This window comes from Panicum virgatum, chromosome 5K (assembly GCF_016808335.1).
Source record: "Panicum virgatum strain AP13 chromosome 5K, P.virgatum_v5, whole genome shotgun sequence".
Classification (NCBI taxonomy): Eukaryota; Viridiplantae; Streptophyta; class Magnoliopsida; order Poales; family Poaceae; genus Panicum; species Panicum virgatum.
The window spans coordinates 14,111,946-14,123,335 of NC_053140.1; the positions used below are offsets into that span (position 1 = coordinate 14,111,946).

The 11,390-nt window shown below is 41.8% G+C and overlaps 1 protein-coding gene across 1 annotated transcript; it reads left to right on the plus strand.

Moving 5' to 3' along the window:
• Positions 1-3,474: 3,474 nt before the first annotated feature.
• On the plus strand, positions 3,475-5,103 carry LOC120710541 (expansin-A11-like). Its single transcript, XM_039996201.1, has 4 exons — positions 3,475-3,631; positions 3,726-3,862; positions 3,991-4,300; positions 4,403-5,103. The coding sequence occupies exons 2-4, from the start codon at positions 3,742-3,744 to the stop codon at positions 4,704-4,706; spliced, it is 735 nt and encodes a 244-aa protein (XP_039852135.1). The 5' UTR covers positions 3,475-3,631; positions 3,726-3,741; the 3' UTR covers positions 4,707-5,103.
• The last annotated feature ends 6,287 nt before the right edge of the window (positions 5,104-11,390 follow it).

Sequence of the window (11,390 nt, forward strand, 5' to 3'; positions counted from 1 at the left end):
TCAATTTTAAGCATTACAGTAAGCAACAGGACGTAAAGACGGAACGCTGAAATCAGGAGATGAAGTAGCTGTTGGTCCCTGCTTTTTCTCTTTTTAGCCTTATCCGCTCTTGAATGGCATTTCATCTCGCATGTAGAAAACAGCGCTATTAGGCTGACTAAGAAGATCTGCAAATTATCTTACCTGTTTGCACTTAGCTTGATGTGATTTTTTTTAGGACTGATATGCTCATATTGGTGACGTTATTGTTGGCATATTCACTTAATAGAAAGCGAAAGAGATGTCAAATGAGACTTTCTCCTCACCAAATTGAAGCGTGAGCTTAGCATCTTTCACATCGATGACAGCCCCTGCAGTAGCTAGAAAGGGTCTCCCCAAAATAATAGGCTCGCTCGCTCTCTTGCCACGCCTTGACTCACGAGATCTTCCCCTCCACACCAATCACGAGTTTTTTTTATTCCTCTCCGCACTTAGGTTCAAAAGGCTCAATAGCACATGACGAAGTTCCAAGTGTCTTCTCTTCAGGAAAATAGGCCTGCTTTGAATCAGAGCAAACAGCTTTTAAGTATAAGACTCATCCTTTTCTTTACTGCTTTATCTCCTGTCGTAAGAAAGCGCTCTTGAGGTGGGGCTCGAAGCAGGATTTTGATTTCAAATAAAACCCTCAAGACAGAAAAATTGGTAATGAATCAACATAGGTGGCATTTTGAAAGAACTCATGGAGCTTAGTGAAGTCTCAGTGTTCAGAGGACATCATTTGTGACTGGTGCAGTAGATTTACAACAGCTGCACAAAAGTGCAGTACGGTGTTACCAAGATCCTGCCATCATTGAGACTTGGTTAAATCTGGAATTCTGGATGGCCTACAGCTAGCCAGGCACCTGGAATTGAAGCTGGTGCACGTCATTTTGAAATGACTGCTTGAAATCTATGCAAATCTGGGTGCAATGCTGCAGCATGATATGAATAGATCCAAAATATATTTAAACATCCAGCACCAGTGCTGAGGCTTGTGAGCTGAGCTACTACCTTCTAAGGTTTACAATGCAATCAGTGCTCCCGAGTTTCAACTTCCAATCTAGGGTTATCCAGGTTAGAGACCTTTTCTCCCCTGAACTTTTCATCACCTGTCTAAGTGATAATTGCTATTACTTAATTTATCTGACTATATGATTCATTCAGCTCGTTCGTATGAATGGAAACATTAAAGAACCCTGATATGTGGATTAAATTGAAGATATAGGTTATCATATTTGGATGGTCACTGCCATACTCTTGACAAAAAAAAAAGCTTTGAGATAAGCCTTGAGTAGCTCATCAAATTTCAGATATAATTTTTCATATCTTGTTGAAATAGATGAGGTATCTCTGCTAAAAAAATTGATGAGGCACTTCACATTCATAACAGCTAAACAGGGTAATGGGTAAATAACCAATACTTTCTAGTTATCTTCAGTGTTTGTGGGTGTGGCACATGGTTTTGCCAATATCTTGAGTGGTATTCTTGCTGATCATGTGATCTTCTCTTTGTGATTACTATAAGAGGAGTCAAATCTGAAAGAGTTCGATAGTCATGTTACTCGTGTATCATCAGCTTCAATTGTCAAATCCAGCAGTGCTAAATTAAGATCAGTAGGCAATTTTCAGCTGTTACCTGTCAATAACATCGGTATCGTACTTGTGTAATGGCGACAGATCTACTGCAAAATTTATCCAAATGTACTCATGCAAATTCCATGTACAAATTGTACACAACGGCCAATTAGAAAAACATTTCAGAGTATACAACCCCTTCTTGTTCTAAAATTCTAGACAGCAGTTCCCATGTGATCGCCTGATCGGTTTAATGAGATTTTTATCAGGCAAGATTTATAGTCGAAAATTTCAATATTGACTATTGAGGCCTTTAATTTAACCAAGAGTCAAATGAGGAGCAACCCGTAGCCATGTGCCGGAGCATCTGATTTGCATCTCGCTGGCCGTGCAGTATCGCTAAACAAGTGTTCTTTTTTGGGACCACTAAACAAGTGCCTTCTTGAATCTTGAAACACCGATTCGGCACCCTAGAATAACAAGCTCCTCCCGTTATTTCCGTGTACTTTTGTGGTTCTTGTTATTGGTGTACTTTTGATTGCTTAATTAGTTTTGCTCTTTTTAGGTTCGGGGACAAATTGTTGTCCAAGGAACACATTATTAGACAGGGTGGAAAGGATTGAGTTCTGTAGGATCCTTGCTTCCAACAACTACTAGTAGTAGTTCACCATAAGAAGATACTCCATTTTTGTTGGAGTGATAGGCGATAAAAATAACAAGTCGCTTCCTGTTTACATCTCATTTTTTTTCAGTTCATATACTTAATCAGGGAGTGTTTCCTTTCATCCTACTCCCTCCTTCCCTGTTTATAAGGCATACACGTATATCAAGATTCAAATTTTGTCATCTTTGACCAATAATTTGACTATTAAAATTTTATTTTTATAATGCAAATTTCATATGATTGATTCATAATCAAATATATTTTACAATGATTATAAGTTTATAATCAAAAGTGATATAATATATGATAAATAAATGGTTAAAGTGTTGTTTAGAAGACCGTGTCATGTTCCACCATGCCTTATAAACGGGGAAGGAGGGAGTAGTTGGTACTTAAAAGCTCTTCTGTGTTAAATTTTCGGCTAGCTATACCACAGCCATTCTTGTTTTGTCTGTGTCCTCTTCAGATCAGAGTATGCATTTTGTTTGTGATCTCTATCATACGCCAGTAAGTGTATTCCTCATAATCATAGCATTCGACGCCAGAACTATGCTATTTGCTATATACATCTCCCTAGACTAAATTCTAGTAGTATCAGCTGGTATAGGCCAATAGTACAATGCAAAATGTATACAAAAGCTTATACCTTCTGCATTCCTACCATTTAATGCGAATCTGATACCACCAATTTACCTTGCAGACATACCATTTTTAATGGCAGCCGACATATTATCATCTGATCATCAAATGAAATGGCTGATGGCCTCGTGACCATCAAACCTACCACATGAAACACTGGCTTCAATTTCAAGCAAGTTCGAAGTCAAAGCGAAGTTGGAATTCGCGCCCATGGCCAAAGTAAAAGGACTCTTTTCTAATCCAGTTAGGTTTGGCCTGATTGCCCATTAACCATCTGATCGCCTCGCCTTGATAGATGTGAAGTCAATGTCTCCTTACAGTTTGTTAGTGATGCAGTACAGGTGCCCCCCGAGTCCCCAACTGGGCAATTTGCCCATGTTACCATTTCACTTTTCCCGCCGAAAGCATTGCCCCGAATCTTCTGTATGTTCTATGTTTGGAAGTACCAATGACAAGTGGGCCTTATTAGGACGTCCGCCTTATTACCATTGGTCTGAATTTAGACTTCATCAGACTATACTATAGAACATGCATGCAGCCATATCTCCAAATAAAATTTTTCATAAGAAAAGAGAGATTCCTCCGTACACGTAGCACTTGCCTTGGCATGACTTCCGGTGCAGTAAGCGCCTATATATGTCCACCCCAGTTTCCTCCTACCGTCCTGTGCACTCGCACTGCAGCAAGTTGAGAGCCAGCAACTGCAAGCCTAGTGGTGCTCGTCTAGATCTGCAAGTACGTCAGTTCAAATCCCTAGCTAGATCTATCTATCTATTTATCTATCTTTTAGTAGTTTGCCTCTGCTAACTCGCTTGTTGATGCTTTTTAGAAGGATATACTATACAATGGAGTCCCTAGGCTTGCTGGTTCTCGCCGTCGCTGCCGTGCTCAAGCTCGCCGGAGCTGACTCCTGGAATGGCGCCCGCGCCACGTTCTACGGCGGCAACGATGCCTCCGGCACCATGGGTGAGCAGACACAGTTTGCTGCACGGAGATGCAGCCAAGGAATTAATGAAGCCTATTTCAATTCATCCTCCGCTCGTTGCATTACTGATGATGCTGTTCATCTTAATTTGTGACCACCAAACCTGCAGGAGGAGCGTGCGGCTACGGCAACTTGTACAGCGCGGGGTACGGGACGAACACGGCGGCACTGAGCACCGCGCTGTTCAACAACGGGCGGAGCTGCGGCGCGTGCTTCGAGATCCGGTGCTCCGGCAGCCGCAGCTGCCTGTCCGGCTCCGCCATGGTGACGGCCACCAACTTCTGCCCGCCCAACTACGCCCTCCCCAACAACGACGGCGGGTGGTGCAACCCGCCGCAGCCGCACTTCGACCTCGCCGAGCCGGTCTTCGCCAAGATCGCCCAGGCCAGCGCCGGCGTCGTGCCCGTGCAGTACAGGAGGTTCGTGCTGGCACTGATACATCTAATGCTTGATGGAGAATGCTTGTCATCATCAGATCGACACTGATTCATCATCAACGGTGTCAATTTCTTTGTGTGCAGGGTGACATGCTCCAAGCAGGGCGGCATCCGGTTCACCATCTCCGGCCACTCCTACTTCGTCCTGGTGCTGATCTCGAACGTCGGCGGCGCCGGCGACCTGACGGCGGTGTCGGTGAAGGGGTCGCAGACCGGGTGGCAGTCCATGAGCCACAACTGGGGAGCCAACTGGCAGAGCAACGCCCTGCTCGACCGCCAGGCACTGTCGTTCCAGGTCACCGCCAGCGACGGCCGCAGCGTCACGTCCACCAACGCCGCGCCCAGCGGCTGGAGCTACGGCCAGACCTACTCCGGCAACCAGTTCTAGCCGGCCGGCCGCCGGCCGCCATTAGCAGCGCATGTGCGCGTCGCCGGAGGAGGGCTCTTTTTTTTTTTTTTGAAGCGGCTCCCTCGAGAGCGGCAAGGTCCGGTCGCGGTGGTTACGGACTTGTGACTTTACGTTTTTCCGACTCGCAAGGCGTGTGCGCCTTCGCCAGCCGCCGAAGATGGGGCTCGGGGCGTTTTTAATCTGCAGCAGGCGTATGCTTTGCGGGGACGCTTTAATTAGTCACGGGGTTTTGAGCTCCGAGGAAAAATAATTAATGGCTGGTGGCTGTGGTGATGAGCGGAAATTAAGCGGGGCTCGTCACCCGCGCCGTGTACCGCGTAACTGCATCTCTGCTTGCTTGAATTAATGGATTGTCCTTGGGAGTTATTTTAGCTCAGTGTAAATTCTCATGTGGTTTCTTTCGATGGACATTGTTAATGACGGCATCATACTTTGACTTCATTTGGATCCAGGTGTTAATGGGTGAAAGTGCTAAACTTTAGCACTAGTTTCTTCAAATGGAAGTGCTAAATGGAGTGAGCTCAACTTTAATTTAGACTTAAAAATTTTTAGCATGTGCATACCTACTAATATGTGCTAACATTAGCATTCAACTTTAGCTCCTCTAAACAGACCCTTTGTCTGTTGGTCATTCCAGCTAGTGTTTGCGGTTAACTTTATTTTAGGTCTCCTAAAAGAACTTTATTTTAGGTACCAGTGAACGAAAGAAAATTAGAGTCTTGATGCACGGCGAGCAGGGAAAACATTGGATATCCAGTGAGGCAGTGACTGAGAAAAGGCCACGACGATCGAATCTGTGTACTTCAATAGTTTGATTGTGGCTTTTATTATTACTCGGAGAAAAGACGTGAAAAAAAAAAGATGCAAAGAAGATTAGATTTGGTTACCGAATTAATTGTATGAGGGAGTCCTAAGTGTGGCACCGAAATTTTAAATTTGGTACTTATTCAGTGTGATATTTTGACTTACAAATCTCGTAAAAGTATGTATTTCAAACAGATGAAGTTGTATCCTACGAAATGATGTTTCAGAATGAATCTAGTAACATCAACTACGCATTGTCAACGACCTATATAACTTTTTAAATATTGATGTGCCAAGTTTGGCTGACTAAAATCCTAAAATTGCCTACATTTGAAATGAAATCAAAGAGAGAAGGAAATAGAAAAAACTAATATATAGTTATTAGTAGGTTCTGGGCCATAATTAACTGTTGATTAAAAAATGTATCCTCCTTTTAGTTACTTATTACTTATCATTTAATAGGCCATGTGAGACCTGCTCTAGCAGGATATCTACGTGTCACATTTGCTTTGTACTAAGTTAAATTTATTCAACTTTGACCAAGTTTATAAAGAATATAACATCTATACTAGCAAATATATGAATTATCAAAATATATTCCATAATGGATCCAATGAAACGGATTTGGTACTGTAGATGTTGTTACTTTTTTATATAAATTTGACTTAGGACGAAAGAAATGTGATATGTAAATAAAAATGGATGGAGTATTGTTTGGGTATATATTTTACACGTGCCTCTGAATTGCCAAATTTTTTAACTTTTGCATCAAACTCCAAGACGTCTAATGCCCTTGGTCTTTTTAGTGAGCTTAAGTTATATCACCACGTAGTGTTAATGTGTTATACACATATGACTAAAATTATATCAGTAATCCAGCAACTCTACTTTTCAGTGATAATCAAATATAAGTAATTTTTGTTAGTTGACCCATATCTATCACTGCATATGTAAGCAATTTCAATGCCGATTTTTTGTTGGCAGATCAAATTGTTAATTTGTTCATCCACCCATGCGAAATCTAGTGTGTGCATGCAGAGAATCCTCTGACCTCAAGATTTGCGTAGCTTAAAAAAATATTAAAATGATATTTAGATCCCCTTCGACTCATTGTAAAAATCTGCTCGCAGACGGCGGAGTTCATTCTGCATTGCTGAAAACTGATTCTTGTATAGTTTTCTCAGTCCATTTTTGTGTGACGTTTTTTTTCCTTCAAGTTTCGATTTGAAAAGAAAAGCTTTCTCACTCATTTTCATCTCAACTTAAATTTCTTTATTAAATCCATGACATGTCAATTTTTAATTGGCCCAAAAAGCGGCTAAAAACCCATACGTCGATAAATATGTGGTTATTATTGAGAATAGATGACGGGACCTGGTCATGGGCTTGAACCGAGATTTTGGGCCCGTTTAACTTACCAAGCTGAGCTTGAGCCCATAGTTCTGGACACATTGCTTATTGTTTTTTTTAGATTGATTGACACATTGCTTATTGACCGAGTCCATAGAAAAGAAAATTAATATTTATGAGTATAAATAGATGTACTATGAAAAATATATATTTCATAGTATGTGATATTCCTTTGATATCATAGACATTGATTGGTACCGTTTTATAAATATAAACTCGGTGAAATTTAAGATACTTTGACGAGAACAAAGGTAGAATTGCATTTGTTTTTCTAAATTGAGGGAGTGCATTTGGATTCTTAACGTCGTCTGTTTTAAATTCTATGAATGTAAAACGTGATATACCTTAACTCTAACGGTAAAAAGAAAACAAGAGCACAGAAATTCCAATGCATAATGTGCTGTGGTTGGCCGATGCCCGATGACCACTGAAAACACTCTGTTGCTGGACTTAAATTGTTGGCCTGTTTAGTAAGGCCCATTACGTTTCGCTGTCCCGTGTCTTGTGTTCTGGGCTAAGAAGGTTACGGCAGGCAAAGGCCCACTTGGAAGAGTTTTCTTTCTCCAAGTCCTGGCGGACATGGGAGTGGTGGGGGAACACGCACGCAGCGCCGCAGCGGACACAACACCGACACGCCAGAAATTGCAGGGACGACTCACCTGTCTCGAGTCGTTGATACATGCGCGTACCAGTGGATGTGAGTCATGGCGAGACGTGCTCGAGTTCCCCCGGGCAGTTACGTTGCTGACAAAGTCAGTGACCTGTCAATGGTAAAGTTTTTTATTACCAACTCAAAATTGTTAATTTTATACCGTGAACGATTTCTTTTTTTTTGAAAAAGAACATAGACATATAATAATATGAAGTGTATATTGTAATCGACTTCTGTTTGAGTTCAGACTCTACTGGCAGCTGCTATGCTATACCAGCTGGCTTTTTCATTTTGTGACCCATAATAATCAACTCAGGTCGGTGTCTGATCGATGAAACTGTAACTGACACTACCATACACGCTCAACTAACTTGTGTTGACTCTCAAAAAAAAAGTAACTTGTGTTGTGCTCATATGCTGATACTACATGCTACAATAAACTAATAGCCGCTAGCTACCAACAATTACTGATTACATGTAAATGTGTTAACTTTTTGTAGAAGAACGCATGGGGGTAGCTAGTACTACTAGGAAGCAAAATTAATACGATTTGGTCTCTGGAACGTGCCGTACCTATAGTTGCGCCATTAAAATTAATCCAATCCCCCTTGCACTTCGCGTACTAACGACAAGCATTTGCGTTAACCACGCGCCTAATCGCCACTACGTACTAGCTAATTTTCTAAGCTGGATGGACGCATTAGCATCAAGAACATTAAGGGCCGTCCTACACTGATAGACATATTAGGTAGGGAGAATATAATTGTGATTGCTTTTTTTTCTCAGGTTAAACAAAGTCACGGATCAAATAGCACTATCACATTAACAAATCCACATGATTAAGATATTGGTTTTTTATCTCTAAAACATATACTATATATAGATGTATACATAGACACTCTATGCACATCACACATGCCATGCTTTTGATGGGCACATTGTCTATGTTGAAAGAATAATTATCAAAAAAATGGAAGCACTTTCTGTGTGTGCGATCGCAGAGGTCGGAAATTAAGTTCGACTTTTTAAAATATCATTAATATAAAATAATCCTGCCGTTAGATTGTCTTAAACAAGTGTCACATAACGGAATACCAAGTGACACAGATACACAAAGACAGAGACAGTGGCGGAGGCAGCATCGGGGCTAGGGGGCTCCAGCCCCCCCTAGACCTCAAAAAACCATGGAGCCCCCCTTGAGCCCCCTTCATTTTTTAGAAGAAAGGAGGAAGAAGAAAGGAAGAAGAAATCAGCCCCCCTCTAATCATTTTTGGATCCGCCACTGGAGACACTTATTGGGCGACATGCCAAACTTAGCGTCGACACATGGGTGGTCCGAGTTCCAAGCCTTTTTTTTGCTTCCAGGCTTTTAACTTAAAATAAGAACACACGCGTCACATTGTTTATAAACTAGTAGTCTGATGTTCACTACCGGAAAACGCACAAATGCCGAGTGTCTCCGATTTTGCCGAGTGCCAGACCACGGACACTCGGCAAAGATTCACTTTGCCGAGTGCCAGACAAAGGGCACTCGGCAAAAATGCGGCACACGGCATGCCAAAACGTTACCGAGTGCCGGCCGTCGGCAAAGAAAGGCACTCGGCATAGCTCGCCTTTGCCGAGTGCCAGCGGGCGAGCACTCGGCAAAGACGGCTCACGTGCCCAGCACGCACGTCCGCCGTGCGACGGCCGTCAGGGTGGCTGACGGCCGTTAGCTTTTGCCGAGTGCTGCAAGACCGGCACTCGGCAAAGACTAAATTTCGCCGAGTGCTTGTAGGCGGCACTCGGCAAAGCCAGTTTTGCCGAGTGCCATCCACATGGCACTCGGCAAACAATTTCTATTTTTATTTTTTTCATTCAAACTTTTTTATTATCAACTCAAATTTGAAAAGTTAATCCCTGGTAGCATATGATACTTTTATTAATTATTTTACTATATTCTGATATTTATTTCTGTTTGGGGTAATATTCTTTGAAATTATTTATAAATTATAAGTGGTTCGAAATTTCAAAATCTTTGAAAGGAAAAGTTATATTCATGTATCTGGATGAAAACTGATGACGTATCAACGAAAGAAATAAATAGTTGAAGCATGTTTATCACGAAACTTGACCGCAATACTGCGCACGGACGTTCGGGAAAAAACTAAAAATAGCAAACAAAATCTGAAAATCATGGGACTTGTTGAGATGTCATGGCTTCATGCAGGGATAGTGTGAAAAAAAAATCAAAGCATTTCGGACAAGTGATAATGTACACTTCTTACAAACCAGAAGATCTCCGAAGAAGTTTTAGAGAGATGCAGAATAGTCGGATAGATTTATACTCAAAATAAAAGTCACATATGAATTTAAATTTGAAATTTTTTGTTTATAAAAATAATAAAAAAAGTATGTATCCCATGAAATTTGGGTTATTTTTTTGAATTTGTTATATTTTTTCCACTCATTGGAATAATTGTATTTAGTTTGAATTTTAACTTTAGACGCATGAAATAATAGATTTTTCTTCATGAAATTATGATCCATAAATTATTGACTTATGTTGGCAAGTTTTTTAATTGATATTCATTAAAATTTTGTAAAACACTTGATCAAAACAATTTTGTTGACATAAATTAAATTTAACTATGAAATACATGGAATAATAGTTTTTTTTGCATGAAATAATGAAAAATGAAAAGTCAACTGTTCTAATCTGAAATACAAATAATAATGCATGAAATAGTAGATTTTTTGTTGAAGGTGTACATTAATATCATTTTTTTAAGCGAGTTCTTTGATTTTGCGGGAAAATTTCTTTGCCGAGTGCTGTACGGGAAAGCACTCGGCAAACTTTTTTTTTTGGTTTTTTATATACTTTGCCGAGTGCCGGGTCGCGGGCACTCGGCAAAGGTTTTTTTTCTTTTTTTTAATAGCTTTGCCGAATGCTGGATCTTAAGCACTCGGCAAAGATTGTATTCGTATTTTTTTAAATTTCTTTGCCGAGTGCCGGATCGGGGCACTCGGCAAAGAGGGATGTCCTGGCACTTAAGCGCCCGTGCCCATCACGAAATTCTCTCACTTCTCACACTCCTCCAAACCCGCCCGTGCCGCCGCCTCCACACGCGCCCGCCGTCGCCCGCGACCGCCCCACGCGCCCGGGCCGCCGCCGTCCCGCTCGCCGCCCCGGGCCGCGCCTTCCCCCGCCGCCGTCCCGCTCGCCGCCCCGGGCCCCTCGCCGCCCGCGGTCGGGCCGCCCCTCGTCGCCGCCCCACGCGCCAGGGCTGCCCCGTGCCCCACGCCGCCGCCGTCTGAGGCCCCGCATGCCGCCCGCGGTCGCGCCGCCGCCGCCCCGTGTCCCGCGCGCTGCCCGCGGCCAGCGCCGCCACCGCCCGGGCCCCGCGGCGCCCCACCGCCGCCTCGGCTCCGCCCCGCCGCCCCCGACCCCCACGGCAAGGTAATTAATTAGTGTATTTTGTTCATTTATTTAGTTTAATTAGTGTATTTGTGTATTTAGTTTAATTAGTTTATTAGTTTAATTAGTTTATTTAGAATATTATTTATATGTTTAGTTAGTATTTAAATATTTAGTTAGTTTTTAATTGTTTAGTTAGTTTTTAATTCTGATTGAATTTAGTTAAATTGTTATTTATATTATTAGTTAGATGTTATCTACAATTCAATTAAAAGTTAGATAGTTTATTTAGAGTTTGATTTAAATATTTATTTAGTTTTAAAGTATGATTTAGTATATTTTCACTGTTTTTTAGTTTATTTAGTAAATCATGTTCGTAGATCGCGTAAACCAGTTAGGC